Source organism: Dermacentor variabilis, chromosome 8 (assembly GCF_050947875.1).
Source record: "Dermacentor variabilis isolate Ectoservices chromosome 8, ASM5094787v1, whole genome shotgun sequence".
NCBI lineage: Eukaryota > Metazoa > Arthropoda > Arachnida > Ixodida > Ixodidae > Dermacentor > Dermacentor variabilis.
In genome coordinates this window covers 8,362,688-8,390,536 of record NC_134575.1, presented here as the reverse complement: position 1 = coordinate 8,390,536, position 27,849 = coordinate 8,362,688, and the positions used below count along the sequence as shown (strand labels likewise).

The window sequence follows — 27,849 nt, the reverse complement described above, 5'->3', positions numbered from 1 at the left end:
TGTAGACTTAAGGTTAGTTCAAATCACTTGTTAGTGCAATTTAGTGCTTCCAGTATGCGACATACTATATTGTGGCCACAAGTGGTGCGCTGTTGCTGTTGGTTATAGAAATGAGTTACTCCACTAGCTTGGTGGTAAATAGATTCAGGTCTGGGATGCCTTCAATGAAATAATTATGTTGTAATTTACAACATAGGAGTATGAGATCTAATTTTACAGAGAATTAAATCACATATACCTATATATTGATTTCATGGGTGATGCAATATTTTTTTTGTTGTGGTTGCGACCACTGAGAAGTCTCTGTCCCCTTCATAGTAGTGTCTGTATGAAACTGTACAGCTACTGTGGTATGAAAGGAAAAATGTACGTTCACTTACCGGCTTAGCATTGGCAAATCTGTTGCGGGGAACAAAGGAGTAAATAAACATTCAGGTTTGAACACTTGCCCATTAAGATGCAAAGTTGTAGCCACATCAAGAACGAAAAAAAGCTAAGCACTCACTGGATGTCGTCTGTCTGTACCTGCACACTGGCTGTAGTGAAATCCGACATCCTCTGACATCGCAGCTCTTCCAACTCTTTGTCCACCTGAAGAATGGCCAACACGATTTTATGAAAAGCATGCTGCAACATCAGGACAAGTTTACACTGAGAAAAGAGGAAGAGAAACTTGAAACCTGATTCAATAACACAGCCCCTGACCAACAAGACATGCTGACATAAAAATGTTACATAGCCTTGAAAACATCCTAGCTGAGTTCCATACTTTAAAATATCTTGGCAGCGTACTTCAAAGAAACACAGCTATTAGACGGTGGTGGCTTTACAAAAGATGATGTCACACTTTTTCCAACCGAGGCATTGATGGGGATTGCAGTAACTATGCAGTGGTGTTCCACAAGGAAATAAGTAAGGCCCTTTACTATGTATCAACGCATACATAAATGACATACCAAACATTGATACCAATACTGCATTTTTATAAACTATTCAGACAACACTAGTCTGTTCTTTAAAGGAGCAAACCTATCAGATATCCAAAATACAACTAAGAATAATAACATTCTTATGTTACTAAACAACTCGAGTGCCCATAATTTCCCAATAATCAATGCGTCAAAAATTTCGGCAGTCCTTCTTCAAACCAGAAAAAAAATTATATGCACTCAAATAGGTGCCACTTTTAGTTTATCTAATATATTAACTATTTTTATAGCTAAATGCCTTGGTGCAACGTTTTACAAAAACGTGTCATGGGACTCTTACACTGACCATATCTGCAGTAAACTATGTTCAGGTGCTGAATGACTACGCAACCATCATTCTGTATTGAAAAAAAAAAAAAGAGTTAAGCTTATAATTATAGTGCTCTGTTCTTTGTAATCAGCCACAGTCACTTAGTTTAGTGAACCATAACTTTTTTTAATACAGTCAACAACCAATTTTTTGGGGATGACTGATAAAGGATGGCTTTGCAGTAGTGCCACGTACCTCACAGGGCTAATGTAAAAAAATGTCTGAAATTTTAGACATAGAAACCCTTTGACCGATTTTTTGGACTCCTGTGATTGCGGGTCTGAAATGGCATTAATCGAAGCCACCTTTGCCCATATTTTGATCATCTTGCAGCCTCGAACTAGTGCTCTTGCATGCTGATCTGCTGGCAGCCATAGCACCACCAACACAGCAATGTTAGACCTAGCTGCTTCGACGTTAGCTACCAAGCTTCCTGCTGTTTGGTGAAATGTCTTTCATTGAAAGAATTTGCCGCTGTCAGCAATGGAGCCAACTTAGTTTTTGTCATTCTTGCCTACGGCTTCAAAGCGCAAGAAGCACGACAGGAGTCAAACGTTGCATGATGCCTGTTTCCAAGTCGGCTTCGTCGCAATACAGCAGTGCTAAGCGGTGAAGCGTACGCTATGTGTTGCGGTGAAGCATATCAAGTGTGGAAATGTGCAATTGTTAAGGGACACAGTATGTATAACTTAATTATACAGTAGAACCTCGCTCATACGTTTTTGAAAAAAAAAAAAAAAAGCAGAAAAATGTACTAACCGGAAAAATGCACGATCTGAAGTAAAGAAAAATTTGACATACTCCCCCTGTAGTTCACATCTACGTAATGCGAAGCATGGAGCAAATCGTTGCAGCATGAGACTCCGATGTGCACCGAGCGGGACTGAGCGGCTCGAGATTGACTTTGTCGTTCTTGCGGCTTTCCCAAGCTTATGTTGGCGCTTCTCGAATGTGGCCTAGGTCAGCAGCATCTTCAAGTGGAACATTTTGGTGGGGGGGTTTTACGTGCTCAGTCACCGCAAATCATTCAGACACATGATGCCAATGTGCTTCTAGCTAGTGGGGCCCAAGCGACCCGAAACGTGCATTCTCGTTTTCCTACTGTGTAGTGTTTTAAGATGGTGACGAGAAAGTGAAATGAAACCGAGCTGGTGGGCGTCACTGGAATAAGGTGCCTGCAATGCCACTAGAGCAAAAGATGACATTAACTTTGTGCTGCCTGCAGCAGAGAATGGTAGAGCATTTGGGTTATCACCTATTAAAAGTATGCAGTGCACTTCCAACAGCACAACACTCCACACGCTGTGAAACAGATAGGTGAAGATGCTTATCACAATAGGGTTCGTGGCAACAGCTGTTAATGTGGCGAGTGGCAACGCAGGCTGAGATTTGTTGATATCAGAATACAAAACTGAATGTGCGCCGGAGTTTTCATGCAAGATGGGCAGGTGAGTACTGTGGGGAAGCTGTTGTGGGCCGGCGCTACTGTTCTTGATTGCGCATCTCGCGCCTTTTGTTTACACTGTATATAGCGGCCGGAAAACGTATCATACGATCATAGTTTGGCCACATACTGACCGTTGGTGCCGAAGATCGTGTTTTCCAGGAACATATGAACTGGTAAAAAATAAGCGTAACTGTACTGGGTAATTTTTTGTGTTCTTGATCGTAAATGTTGGCAACGGGAAATCATACATAACGGGATCGTATGACCCGCCATCTCCTGTCGCAGTACAAGCGCTGATATGCCTCATAAGCTTACTGGAAGGCCTTCAGAGCTATTTCAGATTTGCATCCGGTTATAAAAGGCATGCATTCATTTTTTAAGGCTGCCTGATTTTTGGGAAGTTTTTGGGGCCCCTAGGGAGTCCGAAAAATGTCATGTTGACTGTATAATGGAAAGTCATCTGTTACAGAAGAAAGTGACTAGAGTGAATCACGGACATTGCATGTGATGCAGATACTAAACCTTTTTCAGATAACTGAAGTTCTTGCACATAATATACTTATCCCTTCTGATATCCCTTCACATTTGCCCTACGCGGCAACTGTGAAGAACAATCATATGTACCCAAAAGCCTCAAAGTCATAATATTAATAAAGAAATATTTAGTTTCATGTGAAAATAGTGACTGATGGACAATATTCAATACAGTAGAACCAAAGTCTATACATTTTGGGAAAAAGCGCAAGAAAAATGTACTAAGCAGGAAAACATACGACCAAAAGTCACTAAAAATTTAGCAGACTGTAACGTAGTTGACATTATATGTTGCATAAATTTCTGCAGCATGAGACACTGACGTGCGCCGAACTTGTGGGGCCTGAATGGCCTGAGATGCATGCTGGCGCTATCAAATGCAAGAAATATTCTGAAGCAGCCGGTCCTAGTTTATTAGTTTTAGTCGAATGCCTCGACAATAAAATTGCCTTTATAACGAAAGATTTTCTACAACAAAGACAACAACAAATTTCCCTGTACAACACATAAATTTAGGTATCTTCAACAACTTATTTGTTGCTTTACAAAGAATGCTCACAGGGACGAGCGCCAACACTGCACTTTACGTTATACATGGCAGCCCTCTATCCCCAAAGCAAAAAGTAGCTGAATGGCAGAAAACTATGACGAGGGGTACCAGTGTGGGTGTAACGGTGTAATTATAGCAGTGTACATTATATAATGGTTATACTGTTAGCTGGCACAGACACACACACAAAAAAAAAGCAACAATATAATCACAAAAATCTTGGTGCTCACACTCAGTGGCTGCGTTAAGTACTATACCGTGCTTCATGAACTGCCCAAGGAAACCAAAACCAGCAAACTCTGCTAACAACAAATTCAAACACATCAAAGAAATGTTCTCCTGCAGATGAGGATTTGGAGCTATCCGATTGGGAGTTGATGAAATGACGCAGACTTCAACGAATGCCTGCCATCACTTCTCGGTCAGCTGCAGTCGCACACACTGTTGGCCGGAGTGTGCAATAGGTTATTAGCGACTCCTCTTACTAATCATTTCCTTAATTCACATTAAATAAGCATTTGGCTGGACATGCTTGTCCGGCACTATTACGAGCAGTACAATGCGCACTGTTTACAAAGAGGTGAGCTGTATAACGAAGAATTTTGGAGGTACCAAGTGCTTTGTTATAAAGACGTTTGACTGTATTTCTGTTTGAAAGCAGTTTCACTCTTTAACATACTACTTCTGATACCATTTGCATGCAGTTACCGTCTTATTTTACAAGTATTGTTACAACTTTGTAATCACCCTTGCCATACCTGCTCTGTTTTGTTTCTGTCATGTCTCAAAAGGCTACTACAGACCCTGTAAAGCCTCTGCTCAGGCTTTTCATTCATGCTCACTGTACATCTTGGTAAGTGTGTTGCTTAAAATAAATTTGTATTGTATATTCTTCACCACAATCACTGATGCTTGGGCAACCAATCCGTGACATAGTCAAGTGCAACAGATCTGGCACATCAAAAAAGAATAAAGATATGTTGCCAAGAAACTAGTTACAAAGCAGACTACTGTACATTGGCAGATTAAGCATTGCAAAATTATGTTCAGTTATAGAAGATACCATATTAAAAAAAATTTGTGACAGTTTTCTAGTTATCCTGCTGTGTCCTATATATATATATATAAGAATCAGAATTTTACAAAAAATATTATTAGAAGTTGGGTCACAATTACAAATACTTAGTATGCAGAAGGAGGTCCCATAGTCGAAGAATGTATCGGGACCTCCTGTACAAGAAAAGTTATTGTAGTTAACATTTAAATATGTATGTATGTATGTGCGTGTGTGTGTGTGTGTATATATATATATATATATATATATATATATATTGTGAGCATTATTCATACGCTTCATATTCTCACCTGTACATACTCATCATCACCGTTTTGGATCCTGGTGGTGGGGCTCTCACTCGAGAGAATAAAGAAGAGACTGGCTGCCTAAACCTCGTCTCACAAGTGGTGGAGTGTGCTGTCCGGTTCCTTTGCCCTCTCGCTCCCGGTCTCTCTCCAGCTTCACCTACGCTACATCCCTGGAGCTCCGCTCGGGTCGCCGCCTCTACCAACTGCACTCAACCATGTCGCAAGACCAGCAGACCAGTACCACGACATCCACCTTGCCTACTCCTGCGGGAACCCCTTCTTGGACAGTCACCACCCCTCAGAAGGATCCACCGCTCTTTGCTGGGCTTCCAGGCGACGACGTTGAAGACTGGTTGGAGCTATACGAGCGCGTGAGTGACTTTAACCACTGGAACGAATCAGCAAAACTTGCTCACGTCGCCTTCTACCTAACCGGAGTTGCGAAAACTTGGTTTTCCAATCATGAGCTCGATTTGGTCAACTGGAGCATCTTTAAACACCATCTACGCCAGATTTTCGCGAACTCGTCTGTCCGCTCCGATATCGCTAAGAAGAAGCTCGCTGAGCGTGTACAGCACTCAGGCGAGTCCTACACTTCGTACATAGAGGACGTCCTCGCCCTCTGCCGCCGCGTGAACACCTCGATGGCAGAGAGTGACCGTGTGCGCCACCTGCTCAAGGGTATTGGGACTGCGGCATTCAATGCTCTTGTAGTGCTGAATCCCACTACCGTCGCCGACATCATCAGTACGTGTCAGCGTCTCTATGACCTTCATATGCTCCGCTTACACCCTGACACGTCTGATTGCAAGGCGTCCAACGACAGCGAGCTACGTGCTTTGATTCGCTCCATCATCCGTGAGGAACTGCACGCCCAAGCTTCGTCAAACCCTCCTGAGGTCCATCTGATGCCCCCTGGTCGCGGCCTACGCCATATCGTCAGGGAAGAGCTAGCTGCCGTGACCTGCCCGCAAATCACGAGCCCGCGCCCTATCCATACGCCAACGTACGCTCAGGTTGCCTCTATAGCGCCACCCTCCCAGCAGCCACCACAACAGGCACCTGCACCGCACATGTCCCTGAATCCTATCACTGCAAGACCATCGCCTGTTCCATCTTATAACACATGGAGCCCACCTCGACCGGTTTGTTACTACTGCGGCATCCGTGGCCACATTTCCAGGTTTTGCCGACGCCGTCAGCAAGATGAAAGACGTGGCTATGACGGCTTTGAAAGGGATCAGTTTTCTGGCCCTGTACCACGACGTCGGCGTTCTGACTACGATTATTATCCACGACGTTCCCCATCTCCACAGGACTTCAACACTGCCAGTTCATTGCGTTTCCCGCGTCGTCGCTCTCCATCACCGATGCGGCGCTCTTCTTCCCCTCTACGACCGGCTACTTCGTCCTCCGATCACCGCCCGGAAAACTAAATGGTGCAGCTTCAGGAGGGAAAGCTGCATCTTTTGGACAACGTGAAACTCCTCCGGAGCGCCCGTCAAATGTACTTCTGGTGTGTGTTGAAGGTGTCCGAATCGAAGCCTTGGTTGACACAGGTGCATCGCTTTCCGTTATTAGTGCTGACTTGTGTTCTCGATTGCGAAAAGTGAAGACACCGTATGATGGCCCTCCCCTTCGTTGTGCTAATACAGTTCTTGTTCAGCCCTCCAGTGTTTGCACTGCGCGCGTTTTCATTGATGGCATCCTCCACCACATTCAGTTCGTCGTGCTATCTTCGTGCACTTACGCGATGATTTTGGGATGGGACTTCCTGTCCTCCGCCTCAGCTTTCATCTCTTGCCGTCAGCGAACTATTCATATGACGGACACTGAATCTTCGTCCGCTGTCAATGCTCATAGCCTGCGTTTTGTCACGTCTACCGACTGTTTCATTCCCGCGGGTAATGAGCATATTCTGACGCTGACTTCCGACACTATTATTAATGGTGATGTGTTCCTTGCACCGAGCGGTTACTGCATTTCTGGTGGGCTTAGCCTTACTCCTAGCCTAGTACGGTTTCAGGACGGTAGAGCGTTAGTCGCTGTTCATAACCCTACTTCTTCGCCAGTTGTGCTCTCCCAGGGCTCTACTGTGACATGCTTTACTGACACCGAACCTCTTTCGCTGGTACCGCTTCACACCGAATCACCACCTTTGTCTACCACAACTGATTATCACACTGCTACCGCTGCTTTAACGGCCGCGATAAATCCCGATTTGACCGCTGCGCAGAAAGAAGACCTTCTGGCACTCCTGCACAAACACAGAGCCTTATTTGACGTCCACTCCAAGCTTCTGGGGCGCACTTCCGTCGCAGTACATCGCATCGAAACCGAAGGCAGTTCGGTTGTACGCCGCCGCCCGTATCGCGTGTCTTCCGCAGAACGGAAAATCATTGCGGATAACGTTGATGACATGCTCAAGAGAGACATCATTCGGCCATCCTCCAGTTCTTGGTCGTCTCCTGTCGTGCTGGTTCGCAAGAAAGACGGCTCTGTACGATTCTGCGTCGATTATCGAGCCCTTAATAAGATCACGCGCAAAGACGTATATCCGATGCCAAGAATTGACGATGCCATTGACTCCCTCCAGGGTGCAGAATATTTCTCTAGTCTAGACCTCCGATCCGGATACTGGCAAATCCCCATGCACGATGTGGACAAGGACAAGACAGCCTTTGCAACACCAGACGGACTTTACGAGTTCTACGTCATGCCATTCGGTTTATGTAATGCCCCTGCAACATTTGAACGCATGATCGACACAGTTTTACGTGGCCTTAAGTGGAAGACCTGTCTGTGCTATTTAGATGACATCGTTATTTTTTCTACAACTTTTCGTCAGCACCTTGAGCGCTTAGACGAAGTTTTCACATGCATTTCCAACGCTGGACTCCAACTCAACACAAAGAAATGCCTTTTTGCCAGAACGAACATCACAGTGTTGGGCCATCTTATCAGCAAAGATGGCGTTCGACCGGATCCCGAAAAGGTTGCTGCCGTGCTTCGCTTTCCTCGCCCTGAAAATCAAAAGCAATTAAGAAGTTTCTTGGGCCTGGCATCCTACTTCCGCCGCTTTATCAGTCATTTTGCGGCCGTGGCATCGCCGCTACACAAGTTGCTCACGTCGGGCACTGCTTTCCCTTGGACAGATGAATGCGAACTTTCTTTTCAAGCCCTCAAGCAGGCCTTAACCACCGACCCTGTCCTCTGTCACTTCGATAAGAACGCACCAACTTGCTTGCACACCGACGCTAGTGGCCATGGGATCGGTGCTGTACTTTTACAGCGTGATACCACTTCACGAGAGAGAGTTGTTGCCTATTCCAGTCGCGCACTAACACCTGCCGAAAAGAATTACTCGATCACAGAACAGGAATGTCTCGCAGTAGTTTGGGCAATCCAAAAATTTCGACCATATCTTTACGGACGCCATTTCACGGTCATAACCGACCACCACGCCTTATGCTGGTTGTCGTCAATCAAAAATTTGTCCGGACGACTTGGTCGCTGGGTGGTACGCTTACAAGAGTAAGATTTTGACGTTGTCTACAAGTCTGGGAAAAAGCATCAAGATGCCGACGCTCTCTCTCGCTGCCCGCTGCCACTATTAGCTTCGAGTACACCTCCCCATTGCTCGCCACTTGATGATGAGACTAAGTCGTCACTCCCGTTATTACCGTTATTACCTCTATCGGTTACTGACACGTTATCTTCCAATCGCGTCACTCAACTCGCCTCGTGTCAACGTTCTGACCCCTACTGCGACAGCATCATCCAACGCCTGTGCGGAACTACATCTGCACCAAATGCCAGATTACGTCGACAGCTGCGACTATTTAAGCTTGACAACGATGTGCTGTACCGCTACGTATACAACTCCGACGGACACCGCTGGGTACCTATTCTTCCACGTTCGATGCGCACACAAGTCCTTGAAGCCTTGCACGACGACCCATCTGCTGGCCATTTAGGATTCCACAAAACATACCACCGCGTTAGGAGCCGTTTCTTTTGGCCAGGCATGTCTACCTTTGTGGCCAAGTACGTCGCTTCTTGCGTTCAGTGTCAACGGCGGAAACGTCCGACTTCGCCTCCTGCTGGGCTTTTACAGCCCATTCCATGTCCCGAGACACCGTTTGCCATCGTTGGGATAGACCTAGTCGGCCCTCTGCCCATAACGCCAGCGGGTCATCGATGGGTCGTGACAGCTGTTGACCAGCTCACACGTTACGCAGAGACCGCTCCTCTACGCTCTAGTTCGGCCTCCGACGTTGCCACCTTCTTTCTAGATGCCATTGTGCTGCGCCATGGTGCACCTCGTGTACTGTTAAGCGACCGCGGCAAGACTTTCATGCCAACAATGCTAGCAGAAGTACTCGGAGCTTGTGGCACAGTTCATAAGACAACATCCGCATATCACCCACAAACAAATGGCTTAACCGAGCGATTTCATCGCACACTAATAGATATGATATCCATGTATATTGGGCCAAACCACGACAACTGGGACAAACTTTTACCTTTCGTGACTTTTGCTCACAACACCGCTATCCAACGAACTACGGGATACTCACCTTTCTACCTAGTTTACGGCCGTTCCCCGACATTCACCATCGACGCCGCTTTCTTCAATGCCCCAGCTAACACCTCGGCCAGTATACCCGAACAGTTCGTCTCGAGACTTGAGGAATGCCGTCAACGTGCTCGCTTCAACACAGAAGTCAGTCAGCTAGACCGCAAGCAACGTTACGACATCTCTCGTCGCGACGTCTCCTTTCGTCCTGGAGAGGAAGTGCTCCTTTGGACGCCCATTCGTACACCCGGTTTGTGCGAGAAATTTGAATCCCGCTTTCTTGGACCTTATATTATTAACGAACAAACATCCCCCGTGAACTATCGCGTTACTCCCGTAGACGTTTCTTCCGACCATCGTTGTCGTGGTTCGGAGATCGTTCACATTTCGCGCCTAAAACGATTCGTTCGGCGTTCCCCTCCTGGCTAAGTCACGGCCTGGCTGGCCGCTTGCGCGTGCGGGGAAATTAGTGTGAGCATTATTCATACGCTTCATATTCTCACCTGTACATACTCATCATCACCGTTTTGGACCCTGGTGGTGGGGCTCTCACTCGAGAGAATAAAGAAGAGACTGGCTGCCTAAACCTCGTCTCACAATATATATATATATATATATATATATATATATATATATATATATATATATATATATATATATATATATATATATAGGATGTGGCCTGGAGCTTGCCCTCCTCTCCTCTCAACCATTTCTATATGCATGACATCATCCGTGTGCCAGTCAATCATGTGCCCTCCTTTCTCCTCCTCCTCTACTGTACTTACACGATTGTAAGTCGACTCGAATGCACGTCGACCCCCCCATATCGTGTGACAGGAAAAAAAAAAGAGCATACCCGAGGGAGCATTCGATAACGAAAATTTATTAATAGCTGACATGGTCACTGGACTACTCATCTTCACTATAGTCAGATACAAATTTAGAAAAAAGGGGAAGCCCCGCCCAGATGACCGAACCGCGACAGCCGATTGCCTCCGCGACTAAAATAGTCCCGCTCGAAAAATTGTGCTCCTCAAAAGCGTAATTCTCGGTATAAATAAAGACTTTTGTATTTTGATGACTGGTTTAGTAGAGCCCTTATATGCTACAGCGCATGCCAGATAGCAACAGAAAAATAACCCCGTGCCTTCTACAATGCTGCCCGTCTGTTCTTTAGCTTCATTGCAAGTGACAAAAGTAGAAAGAGCATCTCTGCAAAGCTTTTGCGCTTGTTCACATGTACACGACGTATCCACTACTCGTTTTCCAAGCTTAAAATGAATCAGTTGCTATTGCAGTTGCTATATAAAACAATGCATTTATCGCAACCATTGCAAACCTGGGGGGAGAATATGGTCGAGGCAGGAAGGTACAAAAATGCTTCATTCATCGTTTTAAATAAATACTCTTGGTTTTAAATAGCATAAGAATTATATGTTTTGGTTTTGTGTTTTCACAATTTCACAGCACGCATTCTACAGCTTGCGTGTGCAGTGAGCACTGGTGGACAGCAATCAATCGACGGTGTTACACAACGCTCGAACACCATCGCTTGACACTCGGCTATCTCACTGCTGACAATGGTTGTTCACGCTAAGTTGACGGTGACAAATTTTTGCTGAAGGCTTCTTCTGCAAATATTTTCTGTTGAGACACTCGTAGGTTTGTTTCATGCGCGCACACTTTTCTGATTTCTCCTGAGAATGGTTTTGCTCCATCAATTCACCCCGTCGGACGAAAAAGGCATCAACACAATACACGAACACACCCGCCGTTAACAGTAGGCACCAGTCTTTGGAAAACTTTTCTCGTCGTAACTTCACTAGGGAGCGAAATAAAACAACATAGAACAAACACGCAGGATGTGTGTTCGTAGCGGTCGCCGCAGGATCCTGTTTTCAGGCAAAGCGTAGCGCAGCGCCAGCAATGCTCGCTACAATGTTCCTTCGCTGGATCATGGCTCGGAATAAACGCACGCGGAGAAAAATGCCACATCGTAAGCTTGCAGTAATATTTCCGGCATGACAGCCCATGACAAACAGTTCTGGAATTCACTCTGACGAGGGGCTGAAGCACACAGCTGACGCGACCTCACCCACTTCGAAGCGCGGGGGGCCATCTCCGTTGGCGAAGTGACCGGCCGTCCGGCTCATGACGTTAGTCCAGAGTGCTTGTGTGCCTCCGCCTCGGAGGAATAAATGCCCCCTTTTTTCTAAAGTTGTATCCGACTATAGTGCTGCCATCGTCATCGTTGCTACAGTCCCACAGCGCGTCGCCGTCCCACGAAATTTCACATTTGGCAAACGACCGCACCACGACATCTTGTGGAACAGCAGCCCACTCCAAATGCACCCAACCACACGCAGCGGCCAGGGAGCCTCTTTTGACAGGTCCGGTTGGCGTAATCTCGCGGTCTTCTGCTGCCAGCCACTCGTACTCACGGCGGAGCAGGTCCTTAAAAGGCGAAGATCCGGGCTTGTTTCATGACCATGTCGCACTTCACTGGCAGGGACCGATCGCGCATTTCAGCGATGTACGCCGCAAGCTTAGCCTACAGCTCCGGAAAGCCTCCAGACTTCGGCACGTCGGAAATTCCTCACTTGCCGTCACAGGTGAAAATTTCGCTTCGCTGCAGTTGCCACTCTCGCACCACCCGTTCAGAAACATGGAACTTGCGGCTTGCTGCGCAGCGATTTGTGTCTTCGGCGTAAAGGATGGCAGCCCTCTTGAACGCTGCTGTGAACGAGTGCCAAATGATTAGTGGGCCTGGAGCACTCATGACGACTGAGGAAGCATAGAAGTAGCATGTAGCCGGCAGTCAAGTGGAACGCGTCAAACCAATGCCTTTCGTCAAGAAAGAAAGTGCAACAGGCAAAGAGAAACCCGCGAGCGGTGTCTGCTCTTCCATGAACTACCGATGCTCCCCGCAGGCACTGCCGTTCTGAGGGTGCCGATGCGAATGGAGCAGCGGCGCTTCCATCAACTATACACACCCTCTCATGAGTGTTGTGTGCACTGTAAAACTCTCAAAAATATTGAAAAACTTTTCCGAAAAGTGAACAAACATGCGGGATAGCAAAAAGCTACGGGTGGGGCCATAGAGCAAACATAAAATTGTAACTATGTTGTAGCTCCCGTTGGTCTCACTTTTTTGGTGGTGCCATGTTTCGGTTTTGATTTTAAGTCGACCCCCCACTTCAGATTTTCAAATTTTAAAAAAGTGGTCGACTTACAATCGTGTAAATACGGTACGCTTCCCTCTTAGCTTTTTCCTCACTTTTGTCACTTTCTTTCATGTTATATCACTGCACTACGTGAAAATAGAAAACACAGGGAAGTAGCTAAAGAAACTTAAGAAAGCTATCACTAAAAATTTCCGACAGAACCCATTTCGCAATGAATGTCGACATTAATGTGATTAGTATTGAGGCAATGTACTGACACACCATATTTCCATCTCAGAGATGCGTCATATATGAGGCGTGTATGAACCAAAATTGCTCTTGTGCTTTCCAGTAAACATGCTGTATCATTCGACAGTGCCTCTGTGAAGTCCGCATGTGGCGCTTGTGTGAATAAATATTCAAACAAGTTTGTCTGACCATATCTGACTCACATTCGATTCTGGCCAAACAGGGTAAGAATCTTTAAATGATTTTTTTTTTTTGCCACTGAAGAGCAGCGCATACTAAGTGGCACATAGTTACAAAGTTGACATCAAAGAGATTCATGAAAGAGCAGCATACACCCAGTGGTACGTACCCAGTAACCCAAGTTGGCATCAAAGAGTACCATTGAAAAGTGGCGCACAATCGGTGGCACATACCCTGCGACCAGAGTTTGCATCAAATAGGTTTATGGCTGCCCCACAGCCACCACTTCAGGGAGCATGCGAGGCATGCAGGAAGAGAATGAAGCCAGCTCAGTATGGTGTGGCCGCAACGCAGGTACCGTCTTCTCCATTCCTTCTCGGACGCCATGCACTGTCTTGGAAGCCCTCAATAAACTGAAGACAGTCCAACTGACCTTGCCGTCACAGGGATTCACTGAAGAGCGGTGCATATCCAATGCCACATACCCAGTTCCGGATCCCCAGTTACCCGGGTCGGCTTGAAAAAGGTTTGTTGAAGAGCGAAACATAGGTACACGTGCCACGCACCCATTGACCCTAGTTGGTGCAACGGTTGGTTTCGAAGCCTGTTGCCTCAACACAGCAGCTTGATACTTTAACTATTCGAACGTGGATCACTGTGACCCAGGCTGGCGGGAAAACGGACGGACGGACGGATGGACGGACAGACAGACAGACAGAAAGACAGACAGACAGACAGGCGGATCCACAGTTAGCCCTCAGAAGGCCTACGAAGCCCCCTAAGGATGCTAAGTGCATAAAAAGAAAGCAACAGAAACTCTAATGCCACCACCTTCATGTATACCAGTCAAAGCAGAATAAAAGCGAACACCCACCTGTTCTAGGGAGTGGCGATAGTCTGTGAGTACATTCTCCAGAAATTGTATCTGCTTGGCAGCTGCAGCGGGCCAATCAGGGCCAGCTTCTTTCTGGTAGCTCTCTATCATGGCCCGGTAAGCTTCCCTCTCCTGACGAAAAAAACAAACATAAGCAAGCTTGTTTGTAATCATATATGTACCGTATTTACTTGCATAATGATTGCACTCGCATAATGATCGCACCCCTAAATTTCGTCGGCAAAATTCGATTCTTTTCTTTCCCGTGTAATGATCGCACCCCGAACTTGCCGCAGCGATATGTCGTGTGCCAAGTCTAGCTAATGATGATAGCGCTTACCATCTGTCGAATGCTACGCGAACGACTCTTCAAGACATACCAAGAAGTCTGCACGCACCAAACATTCTTAAGCGGATGCCCCATTTTATTCCTTTCATCACTTTTCACACTTCGATGAAAAAAAAAAAAAAGCTACAACCAAACTTGCCTTGGCTTTATTTGTAGGCATTGTAATGGTTGTGGTCAACAACAACAACAAAAGAGGCGCCTTTCGATTCTTCTTGTCTGTATGCGTGGGCACACAACAAATCACGAGCGGCAACGACAGTAGCCACTTTTACACTGATACGTTAGAAGTGTACCCTATTCATGCGCTGACGCTTGTAACACCGCTAACATATTCGCCCAACCTTAGCGGAAACGTGCTGTATTAGGATAGTAGTGAAGACAAATGCTGCAATTTTCGCAGCATACCCGCCATGTGTTTCTATGTCACTGGCAGCTAAGCACGCCCATCTCTGCTTCTGTCCCCTCAAAGTGGACATGGCTATGTTGTTACCACAGACTTTCCAGTATTAATGATATTATTCATTACTGATACGGAAGAAACTGTTTCAATTCATGTAATGCACTCACAGAAAGAAAAGAAAAAAAAGAAATCTTGTTCGGCACGTTTAGCTTGCTCCGCTGGCCGCCATTTTTATTTTGGTGTCCCGCACTGTTACAGCGGCAGCCACCTGTTTGTTGACCTGTTGTCAACCCGCAGCAAATGCGGGATGAAAAAAAATTTTCTTTTTGTGGGAAATTTAACCCTCGTAAACCCCTGAATTTTCAGCAATTTTTTTTACAAAAAGGTGCGATCGGTATGCGAGTAGATATGGCATTACCAGTGTCACATGGGCAATTTAAATAGCTGTGGAGCCCAAATGGGATTTAATCTTTCGACAGTGAGTGGTTCCTTTTTGCAAGCTCATGGAAAGAAACCAATTGCAATTGAGAAATTCGATACCAATTGGGCTTGAACACAATCAAAAGTGCCCATGTGACAGCAGTACAGGACAGGCTCAGTGTTCAAACAACAAACAGCTCTCTGTACAAAGAAAGCTGTTGTAGTTCTCTGTACAAAAGAAAAGAAAAAAAAACAACAAAACAATGGCACTACAAAATCAATGATAAAAGAAAAGGGAGAGGAACAAAGCTCCTCTTAAAGGAATACAGTCAATGATTGTTATTTTTGGAGATGCCTAATAATTCGGATGCCTTCGTGGCACTGCTACTTATATTTAAAGAGCCAATGTATAAGGGCATCTCAAATTTTAGACACTGCAACCGTTTGCTGTGCAATCTTCCGTAGTTTTTACCATGAGTGCAGGTTTGAAATGGCATTAATAGAAGCAATCAATGATCTCACACATCGATCTGCTTGCAGCTATAGCCACCCACTGTGGCAATGCTAGGCCTAGCTGCTTTGACATTTGCCACCAAACTTCCTGCTGTTTGGTGCCATGTTATTTACTGAAAGAACTCCCTGCTGTCAGCAACGGCACCAACTCCGCCTTCGTAATACTCGCCGATGGATTCGAAGTGCAGAAAGCATGGCATGGGTCAAGCGTTGCATAATGCAGATTCCCAAAACTCAGCTTCGCCACAATACAACTGCATCACGCGGTGAAGCATATATATTGTACTGTGGTGAAGCATACTAAGAGTGGAAGGGGCCGCTTTCACGAGACGCTGTATGTACAGCAAAACCCCATTAAACTGTACCTGCTTAAACCGTAGTTTCGTTTTAAAAGTAGTGAAGTCAAATCCCTGACTCAGCGCCACTGAACATAATGTGTTTTGTATCCGCATAAACCGTACTAGCTTACTGCGTACCTATAGGTTAACACGTAGCGTTTCCACTTTTCGTCGTGCAAACACTGTGGTGCATCGTCTTCATCAGGCGGCCCGGCAGAACAACAAGCCTCAGAGATCGGATCAACGGCCTCCAAGTGCCCTGTGCGTTTGCGCGTGAAGCCACATCAACATCAACATCATTTCGGCGGCGTGCCAGAGAGTGTTGTGGCATCGCGCAAGCGAGGACTCGCGTCATGCCAAAGCTCAGATGAAAGAGATGCCGGATGCTTAGCATAGAAGAAAAATTAGACAATGTTCGTGTTATCGAACCTGACACAAAGTCGGCGCTGGCATGCAACAGAGATCTGCTGTTGAGTACAGTGTGTGACATTTGGAATGCGAAGAAGTTGCTCGGCAGCGCCGCTGCGACCGCAAAGAGATGTCGGCTACATGGTTGGACTTTTCACCATCGTTGCCTCTGTTGTTGCCAAAGTGTTGGCTAGCAACAGTGATGAGGATGAAACGGAAAGTGACAGCACAGGCAATTGAGGCCTGACAGTAGCAGAAGCTGCGCGTTACGTCAGCCTCATGATTGCAATCTTCGTGACGAGAACAGCACCCCGCAATGAAAAAGGTGCCCCGTGACTTCTGCAGTGCTACCACGCGCGTGCACAAAGAATACGTAACGCCAACGAGGAATCTGCCATGCGAGTGTTTGCTGAGAAGAGGGGGGGCTGGCTGAAAAGCTGCCTGGCAGCTTCAGTAAGTTTCAGGCCACTGTCGTCGCTGCTAGGCCACCATGGCATCAAACAAAAATAACACTTTTGTCGCGCGAAGTGAATAAATACTGCATGTTTTTTCCCCTTTCATCGCGCTCTCTCTGAGTTCTATTTTTGACATGTAAGTGGTCGATCCCCATGGTAGTTCAGTTAAGCAATACTACCGTTTAGTACGTACTTTTTCCGAGATCTGGCCAACTACGGTTAAATGAGGTTTCACTGTATTACATGCATGCACCTGCTACCTCCGGTTACAGTTTGAGCACTGATACACCTGATATGCCTAACAAGTGTATTGGCAAGCCTTCAGAGCTTCATGCAGTATCAACTCACACCAGAAATACACAAGCACAAAAGAGAGAAGAAGAAGAAGCATGGACAGTACCTTCCCCAAGAGAAGCAAGCGTCTCTGCATTCTACGCAGCAATGCTGTCTGCTCATCAAACTGCGACTGGACTTTCACAAGCTTTGCATTTGTTCGTCGAAGCTCCTGGCTGTTGGTCTCTGCCCTGCTCCGCAGTGTCTCATTTCTGAACGAGAGAAAGCAAGTATGTATAAATAACTGCTTGACACTTTGAGGGTCGATTTCTTTTGCCATATGCGACTGCCCAGGGTCGGTTCTTTTTATTGCAGATTCCGATTCTTCTTGGGGATTTATTTTTTAAAAAAAATTACCTTAATTTTTCTAGGGTGACTGTAAAACGAGAAAAACATATTTTGCGTTGGTATATATGCACTCTTCATTCATGAATAACAACAATAAAAAAAGGCGATAAACTTATCAGAATTTAAATTTGATGCATCTTATGCACATAGTTCAAGGCTTCGAAAATCTGCACACAAGAATGTTTCGCAAGCCTCAAATGTTCCTGCTCTTACACTAATACGTACGCCCATAGCGTAATCGAACTGCGTAGGTGTGCGCACTCAAGAAAACTGTTTGGTTGTGTGCCCATCAAAAAAGGCAACACGTGTGACAAACTTCCCCTAATTCATCTTATCGCCAACCAGCTAGGGCAATTAGTTTTCGCCAGTCTTCAAAAAGAAAAAAGAAAAGAAACGGAAACGCATGCACGGCGGCATCTTTCCTATGCGCTCCCCTGTGAGCACTAAACGAGCAAGAGACAAGTGGTTGCCCTTTGAGCGATTAGGAACGAGATAGCCATCAGTTTCGCAAGCGCAAAAAGCCGAAACCGCCCGTGAAACAAAATCCAAACGGCCGTCCGCCCATACGCACGCCAATGCGCAAGCGGTGGTATATAGACGCGCGGGAGCAAACTAGCGCTAAAACAAACCATGCAACGAAAACCGAGAGAGGGAGGCGCGCGAAAAGAATTCCCTGTATCCCCACATAGTGGCAGCACATGACAGAAAAGAAAAAGTTAGGAAGTTGGCGCGCTTTTTAAACATACAGACGGCACCGTAAATATACGGCATCGACCTTTTTCGGACCTGTTCGCAGCGTGGTATATTTACGTCATTGAGCGTCAAAGGGTAACTAAATCACAAGAAACATAATAAAGTGGATAAAATTCAGTTTTTTTCTAGTTTAAGTGCTGACAAACATGTTCAAACAACTGCTAAAGGCAGACTTTGCCAAGATAGGCTCAAGTTCCTGTTATATCCTTCATCCTGTTCAACATACTATGTAATGCCCCCCCTTCTCTCATATCTAGAAGTGATTATTTGTGGGATCATTCTTTCTTGCTGGGCTTATACACTTCTTCTACACCTCAATGTGCTCATAAGTTTGAACCATCACACGGACTGGTTGCAAGGGGGATACAATGACAATGGGTGCAGCAGGTTACCATGCTTACACTTTGTTGAGAAATAGTGAAAAGTCAGCGGAGTGGTGTACTGCACTGCCAGTTACAACGTCCAATTCCACACTCTTGGGGCTCACAATATGAGCAATGTTATGTAATTAGTCATGATAATGCAGCATGATAATGACTGGCAATGAAGATGACACCACACTAGCGTATGTGTTATAAATCTGCTCTGCATCAACCGCACTTCTTTTCATGCCAGTTAATATGCGTTACAGCAAACACCAATGCTAATCTGATAGTGGTCACTGCAACCAATACTGCACACAAATAGTGATACAATAAGGACAGTCTTGCGGAGGTGCCAGGTGAATACTGCATGTACTTACTCTGCTAATAACTTTGACTGTCGTTCAGTCAGAGCTAACTCAGAGTGCCGCAGGTCAGCCAGGCACTGCAGCACTGCTCTCGGGCTCCTGGAAGGAAAGAGAAGCAGAGAAAAGTATGCAGATCCCATGCACTGTGGGAATGGATGTAAGCGAAGCTTTCTGTGCTGTTTGTTTTGATTGACGATAATTAGCGGTGCTGTTGACGGCAAATGTTTAATTTCTTCAACGTTCCATCCAACACAAGAGCGGTGAGTTGATGTTAAACGTTACCCTGCGTGCACAACTGCTGTTTTTTGTCTGCGTAGTACACAAAACACAAAGGGAGAGGTGTATGCAGGAGGCATTGTTGTGTGCTGTATTTCATAACATCTGAGAGGGTTGAGCATTCATGGTTATATTGCGCTCAGTTTTACAAACACGATATTAACGAAGGGCAGGACGTGGACGGATGCAGCGCAAACTACCAACTGTTTAATACTGTTAAGCATGGGCTTGACAAGATTGGCAAAGCGCGTGAAAGAGAGCAAAGAACTCACTCTGAAGCCTTTTTTCACAGTAAAAACCCACAAAGAGGGAATCCCTTTTAGGACGATTGTTGAAGATCGCGGGACCTGGCAAAGATGCATCGCGGACTACCTTCAGGCCTGCTTGAACTCTTTACCTTTCGACGACCCGTTCTTGATCCGCAACTCTGACGAAGTTATTGCAACACTAAAGAGTAGCCCGCCGACGTCTTGTTTTTCAATCAACGTGAAGGACCTGTTCTACAGTGTCCCGAGGCCAGCGGTGGTACAAGCAGTAGAAGAAGCCATCGACACATTGGGCTACACCAAATTTCAGGACGTGTGCAAGTGCAGTATTTCTAGTTTTGTGAACTTGTTAAAACTGTATCTACATGGTGCGTTTATCAAATATGGTGACAGTGTGTATGAGCAGAAGGGTGGCATCGCTATTGGTTCTTGTATAGCTCCCGTGCTTTCCGACTTATTTTTGAGTGTGGGAGACAGGAAACTTGCCGCCCTGTTTGGAGAAACTAACATAACTACCTGTTTCAGACATGTTGACGATTATTTGGCGTGCATGAAAGAAAACCAAACTGATCTATTTAGCGTAAAAACTGTCATCAGCATGTTCCAAAAAGCGCATGAAGGTTTAGAGTTCACGTACGAAACTCCTACCGAAGGTCGATTGCAGTACCTTGATATAAACATTAGGCTCAGAGGCTCCCACATCTGCTGGTGCTACAAAACTAGAGGAGAAAAAGAAATCCTGAGGTATGACGCTTGCCATTCTAAAATCATAAAAAGGGGCATCGCCAAGGCTTGCATCAGTCAAGCAATTGAAAAATCATGCCGCCATGCTGTGAGGGAGAGCATCGATTTGCAAGTAAGCCGCTTAAGAAACAGTGGGTACCCGAACAGCATGGTGGTACAAATCTGTGAAAACTTGTTGCCCGAAATCAGAGCCAACAGGAAAAGGCAGAAAACACAGGAAAAATTGAAAAAACGCGTGATGTTGCCTTACATCCACGGCTTGTCACATAGGATAAAAAAGACAGCCCAACGCCATGATGTTCAAGTTCTGTTCTCCGCCCCGCAAAAACTAAAAGGCATGTGCAAGAGGGTGAATGCAGGACCCACAGAGGCCAACCCTAGTGCTACAGTCTGTCAGACTAACACATGAAAAAGTGCGTGGAATGCGCTACTTCAGTTGTTTACCAAATCCCGCTAGCTTGCGGGAAAGTATACATTGGGCAAACTGGACCTTGTCTAAATGATAGGTTACGGGAGCACAAATACAAGTACCAGCTTCTGACAGCACCTAGCAACTTGGCTGCACATTGCAAACAATGCAAATGCTCCCCGCAACTAGAAAGCACCACAGTCATTGGAACATCAAAAACAAAAACGGAGCGAGAAATATGGGAGGCGCTTGCGATAGCTAAAGAAAAAGAGATGTGCGTAAGCACTCCGTCCATTACGCTTATCAAAGCTGAGGTCAAGTTTGCCAGGGCGAACGGGTGCATGTGAACGATGTATGCCTGACTCAAACTATGATCACTTGTCGTCACCTTGTCATATCTTTTTATATCTCTTTTCTTCTCTGCCACGCTCCTTCCATGTATATACATGCTCTGAACCAATCCCCGATGTGGTGTGCCGTACAGCTGCAGCCACAGCAGCAGCAGCAGCAGTGGGAAAGTCGAAGGAAAAGGCAGAGAAAGCTTCGCTTTAAAATATTTATAAACGGCTACCACCAGCTTTCGCAAAAACAGAACACAAAAAGCTTCCTCGCATTGAAAACATTAAGTTCCTTAAGCAGTCTATTTCCGGCAGGATACAAAATACTGCACCAATTTTTTCTTCATTTCGCTCTTCCGAAAGAAATAAAGGTTGCTCGGAACAGCTCCAAACAAATTAAGCACAAGATTTGAGAAAACAAAATGGAAGATGAAACTGAACACGGTGCAGTTTGTGTCATCCACACATAAGATGCTTACGTGAGACCATGTGGTTCAGCAGCCAACTCCTTCCACTGTTCCAGTTGTTCTTGAAGCTGCTCCACATTCACTTGTAGCCGACTGTTGAGTGTCTGCAGTTCTTTCAGCTTGGCTGAGTTGTGCTGTGCTGCCAACAGGCGTTCCTGTATCAGGTGCACATTCATGCGTGCCCGCCTGCGAGGAAGGCAAGAAGTTTCATGAGAAACATTACGGCAACACACGCATCATATCTTAGCACTTTATTGCAACAGACAGAACTACTGTGTATGCTCCTACAAGAAGCAGAGAAGTTCCATGTTCATTTTTCATTTGCTGAGCGTGGTCATGTGGCTCAAGAAGCAACTGTGAAGCAACGTGAAGCCTCCACTAAAGCGCAGTTAACAAAGTTGGTGATAACAGTACCATAGCATCACCACAGTGTGGTGTGTTTTTTAATAACCAATGTCCAAAAAGTGCATCTGAAATTGGTCTATATCTTGATTTTGTGTCTTTCTGGGTAAATATTTCATGATAAGCACTTTTTTTTCCTACTATGTAACCGCTAAAAACTGCTGATTGGCATGCATTTCGACAGATGGCAGCACTGCTCTGTGCTCAGTGAAGAATCCTGTGTAGACGTTCTCAGCATACGCAAAGGGTGACAAGTCTATTTCTTCATAAGAAATCGAACAACCACAACAGCTCAGATGTGTTGAGCTTGTAATACAGTGGTCACCGGCTGTCCTACATAGAGCCGGCTGACCACACAGGTTATCCATGATCACTGGTGTTGCACCGAGCTTTGGCTCCTGCGAATGTGGCATGTGGCCTTCCGTAAAGAGATGGGTTCGTTTTGTGTGCAAGATGAAGGACCTAAGTGTAACTCTGCTCTCTGTGGGAGCATACACATTAACTCTAGCAATAAATGTGGCTGCAATCAAGCGTGACAGAGCTTAATGAAATTGCAGACGATAGAACAGCTACTGCAATCTATGTTGTGAAAGAAAAAAACATTCTTTTACAGTCTCTTTGTGTCACAAGCCATTAAAAAAGTGAAATATTCATGACGAGGTGAGCTTGTTGTAAGCCAAATGCGTAGTGGCCAACGCTCGTGAAAAGCTGAGGTTGTCAATAGCCCTAAGCAAATGATTAGTTCTTGAACATCTTTCCCCCTAAATTCTGGGTATCCGCATTTTAAGCAAGGTGTAACAACTATATTCAATGACCGAATGCAGAATCACAGCAACTAACCGGTGTTGCTCAACTTCTTCCTGAAGCTTTGCCAACTCTTTTTCGACAAGTGGTAGTCGTTTCAGTTCATCCTTCATTATGCGTGAGAGTTTCTCTGTTTCCTTCAGGTCTTCAAGCTGTCGTTGGAGTTCCTAGAACAGGAGAAAACCGCAATGACAGCCCCAGCACATAAGCTGTTCAAATTTCAAAGAATGCAAGCAGCGTGAAATATCCCAATCACAAAAGTTCTTCGAGCGCGAGAACCAAGAAAGAAAAACATTTTTTTTTTTGTAGACTTGCACTTGTTCCCGAAGGTGCAGTGGATACTTCCCATTACCAGCACCACACTGTTCCCCTAAATTTCAGGCTGTGTGGAGAAGTTGTGAGAAAATGAAATTCTTTCAAATTTCATGCCCTAAAAACGCGTGCAGTCAGCTGTGCATTTCAGAGTGCACCTGTATCACTCTGGTAACTTCACATCAAGAGAGAGTTGTCAGCAGCACACAAGAGTTGAAGGGGTACTAAAACAACCCTCGAGCTTGGTGAAAAAATGCAGTATGCAGATAGCATATGTTGCTGTGAACATCTCAGCCAAATTTTGGAGTTGTGTCTGGTATGTGGAGCATACAAGCAGAGCGCAAAGTCACCTTTTTCTCAAATGCTCTCTTTTCAACATAAGCCTTTTCTCACTCTTTTCCGACTGCTATGTTTACTTATATAGCAGGTTCCCATACGAGGCTCCTATTGGCCAATAGCTGACATCAATCACGGAGGGTGTTTGGATCAGTCTGCTTTTAGAGCACAGCTCTTAGGTGCCTGTTCCTGCAGCGAGCGTTGGCGTCCCTAGCAAATGAGCGAACGAGCACAGTAAAGGATGAAACAGCGAATGCGGAGCGCAGAGAGTGTGAGGAGGAACGTGGAGGAGCAGGGTATGGCAAAAGCGTAAGGAAAGCATAGTGCCGCGCAAGATGGGCTCTATGGTGACAATGGCTATGAGATGGCATCAGAGTAGCATGCGTCATCTGTTCACCAATGATGCCGCCAAATACACGAAAACAAAGTGCTGCATGAGCGGAGTTCTGTCTATGGCGGCTGCTGTGAATCATGCCCATGTGTCACCAACACGCTAACTCTTGTGATCTCCTGATTAGAGAGGCAGTCGCACCACACTTCGCTCCGTTTGCAACATGCCGCACGAGACAGATTGTCTGCACCAGCCAACATGTTGTGAAATGAACACATTTATAGCTGCACTCAAATTTTGCTTTAGGAAGTATTGCAATCGTTGGTGAATTTTTTGTTACAGTTACCATGTATATCTATTGACACAGTTTAATAAACAGGCCCAAGTAAGCAAAAATTTGCTTTTGAATTATGATAAGAGTGACATACTTCCGGAAGAAGCCAATTATCATCTGCTCACGTGTGGTCGCAGCCGCCCGCATAGGAATGAAAATTTGGCCACCCTTTTTACCGATGTTGTAGCCATTGGGTCTAGCTAACTTTGTCTACTTCTGTACACTCAACTAGCCTCAAACCAGGTGAATATTAATGTCAGACTACACGCATGCTTGCCAGCGCACGCTTACTCCTGGTTGCTCCTGGCTAGATGCTTTGTTAGACATCGCTTCATAGTGAGCTATTGACAGTGCCTCAAAGTGAGCAAGTTGCAAGTGGTTACTATCTGTTGGTCAAGCTGGTGGAGAAAAAAGCCTGTCCACATCACGTAGCACAGCCAGACTGGAGCATAAGAGTGCAAGCATGCGTTCCAGCCCCGTCATGCACAAAGCAAACTGCGCATAGACACTACAGTTGTATGTAGCTATTACATTGTGCACCCGCCGTGGTTGCTCAGTGGCTATGGTGTTGGGCTGCTGAGCACGAGGTCGCGGGATCGAATCCCGGCCACGGCGGCCGCATTTCGATGGGGGCGAAATGCGAAAACACCCGTGTGCTTAGATTTAGGTGCACGTTAAAGAACCCCAGGTGGTCAAAATTTCCGGAGTCCTCCACTACGGCGTGCCTCATAATCAGAAAGTGGTTTTGGCACGTAAAACCCCAAATATTATATTAGCTATTACATTGTGCGAATAAAGCTTTTGTTACCGTGATGCTTTTTTCCCCCTTGTTGCATAACGCTTGTTTTACGTTGATGTAACCATAGTTTCCCCTTACCCAATGCTTTCCTGAAGGCCTGTATAAATAAATATACTTTCTTTAAAAAAATTAGATAAACATGTCGTAAGCAGACACACGGATGAGACACACATGAACACTCATGTGTCTCTCATCTCTGTTTGGTGTATAATTAAAATTTGAATCATACTGCTCATAATTATGATAACGTCTGCTTAGGTGGCAACTACGTCATAATAATAAATGAGTGAATAATTGCATAACTTATTATTTCACGATTCGCACACAATATTGCACTCAAGGTGTCTACCAAATTGACATTTCCAAATTTCCTGAGTTTTCTAGGTTTTCCCTGGGTGCCTTTGCAAAATTCGCTGGGTGATGCAGAACTATGTTTTATGTCAAGACGGCCTGAAACCACATCTCCCGATGCTGTCGCTCTCTAGTAAGCATATAAAAAAATATAAAAAAGTGACAATCTAATTTGAATACTAAGGAGTAGTGTTTATGTTATTCAAAAAGAGAATAGAAGGGAGGGGTTAGCAATATGCACAGATAATAAAATGTCTCCAAAAAGAATTGCAAATGGAGTCGGACATTCTCAAATACGAATAAAAAGGAGATGCATGCAGAAGCAAATATTTTCGAATATGAGCTATTTTTATCAACTGACAGCAAGCTCACTGGTATTAGGCCTGAACTCTGTCACAAGTGAGGTTCTCTCAACAGCTCGTAAGCCAACCTCAACTCTCCTGACAAACTCTCAGCCCGCGCACGACGCCTCAGTGTTGTGTTTCACTGCTTTAAAGAGTTTATTTTGGTCTGGATGAGGGACACTTGCATCTCGGCATCAGCCAACACTTTGTTTTTTGAGCTCAAGCTCCTTCAAAACAGCGGCAGCACGCTTCCTTTCCCGTTCATTTCTCAATGCATAGGTCCTTTCTGTTCTTGTCCTCCTTCTGCCACTTGTTCATCCCACGGACCATTTGAAGCATCTTCTTGGTCAGTTGCACAGTCGACGTCTGATTTTTTTGAGCTGCCCAGGGGGCGCAAAAACGTCCGAAAAATCGGCCAGTTGGAAAAAATTAATGCATGTCATTTGCTGCCCTTAAGGGCTCAAACCACCACAGGCACATTCGAAAACACTATGAAGGCCTGTTGGTACACGTATTAGGCATATCGGTGCTCGTATTGTGACAGGAAATACCGGTTGCACACGCATATAATTAAGGAATAAATACTGTGTCCCATGACAATAGCCCCTTCCCAGGCTTGTTATGCTTCATTGCAATACTTTTGCACAATTTTCGCCAAGTAACATTTCTGTACAGAGGCAAAGCTGACTTTCGGGAACCGGCATTATACAACGCACCGTGCTTTTCAAGCTTCTAAGCCAATCGCAAGGACTACAAAGGCGGAGTCCGTGCCATTGCTGACAGCAACAAATTCTTTCAATAAAAAAGCCGGCACCCAATGGCAAGAAACTTCATAGCCGGTTCGAGGCGACGAGGTAATCAAAATGGCAGTGGTGGTGGCTTTGATTAGTGCCATTTCGGACCTGCGGTCACAACAAAACGTCAGGAAAATTGGACGACAAAGAGTTCTTGCGTCAGAAATTTCAGACGTTTTGATACATTGACTCTATGGGGTACGTGGTGGTGCCGCAAAGCCGTCCAAATTATCGGTAATCTGGAAAGTCGGTTGTTGGCTGTACACTGGCAACTCCTCCAGCCGACAAGAGGGCGTCAAAGATGATTCAGCAAGATTCCTGTCTGTTACTCACGCCAGCATTACTGCGACTTTCAACCCTTTCAATAAAATTACAGCTAATTTTCCCTGATAGAGGGACAAATTCTCTGCGCTTTCCCAGAGTTTTTCCAGACTACTCAATATCCCTGAGAATTCCCGGTTTTTTTTGGTTGGTAGGCTTCCTGTGCACCCTATCCAGGCCTTGAAATTGCGGCATGCAAACGTACACAACAGAACGCATGGATTCTCTTTATTTCGCAACGAAACCTTTGTTAAAGCTTGCTACACCTTAGCTGAATCATTCATTGTGTGTTTGCACTTTCAGTGACACTTCACCTTGAATTTTTGCTTTTAACTGGTGCACTTACTCCTGCGAGTTAGGCCTGTTCGTTCGCTAAAAATATCAACACTACATATGCAGTTCAAATGGTCGATGAAAAGGACTAGTTGTTGGCTGTTCATAACTTTCTACCTGTCGCATGATGAAAATTTGCACAGATATACTACTTGTATACATAGCCATGTGAATGTGGTCGGAATATATGCATACACGAAAAAATTAACGCATTTGAGAATTAATACCCGCTGGCACACGCTTTGCCTTTCCAACACCTTCAGCCATGATTTACTAATCACTAAGGTATGATATAGCAGTGCAAAATCCTGTTTTTTCTGCCTCAACCAAGCCGCAGCAACAGCACCAGAGCATGTAAAAGCCTCCTCGATGCATGATGGGCCTTCAGGTGAGAACGCCGCGGTGTGGGAAAGGAGCTGGTCACAGCCCCCACTGAAATTACACCCTCTCTGTGCAAATGGGGCTGCTGGAACAAGATCTGCCAGCACACGCAAATCTTGGAGGCCATGTGCTACAGAGTAAATGCCGTGACCACCACAGGGTGCTGTGACGAGTACACTTGCTGAGTGCACCGTGGCTTGTTGAGGACAACTGCAT

At 45.5% G+C, this 27,849-nt stretch overlaps 1 protein-coding gene across 3 annotated transcripts in view; it reads right to left on the bottom strand.

The window, feature by feature from the left end:
* LOC142589579 (mitotic spindle assembly checkpoint protein MAD1-like) overlaps nucleotides 1-27,849 on the bottom strand; it is a 69,880-nt gene that overhangs the window by 14,819 nt on the left and 27,212 nt on the right. For all 3 annotated transcript variants that reach the window (XR_012829894.1, XM_075701053.1, XM_075701052.1), the window contains exons 7-13: nucleotides 23,034-23,164; nucleotides 21,804-21,977; nucleotides 19,304-19,390; nucleotides 17,528-17,672; nucleotides 14,245-14,376; nucleotides 506-591; nucleotides 381-399 (exon numbers count right to left, since the gene is read on the bottom strand). Coding sequence is in view for 2 of the 3 variants with exons in the window: in XM_075701053.1 (XP_075557168.1) it covers nucleotides 381-399; nucleotides 506-591; nucleotides 14,245-14,376; nucleotides 17,528-17,672; nucleotides 19,304-19,390; nucleotides 21,804-21,977; nucleotides 23,034-23,164 (774 nt within the window). In the remaining variant the exon portion in view is untranslated. The remainder of the gene's footprint in view (nucleotides 1-380; nucleotides 400-505; nucleotides 592-14,244; nucleotides 14,377-17,527; nucleotides 17,673-19,303; nucleotides 19,391-21,803; nucleotides 21,978-23,033; nucleotides 23,165-27,849) is intronic.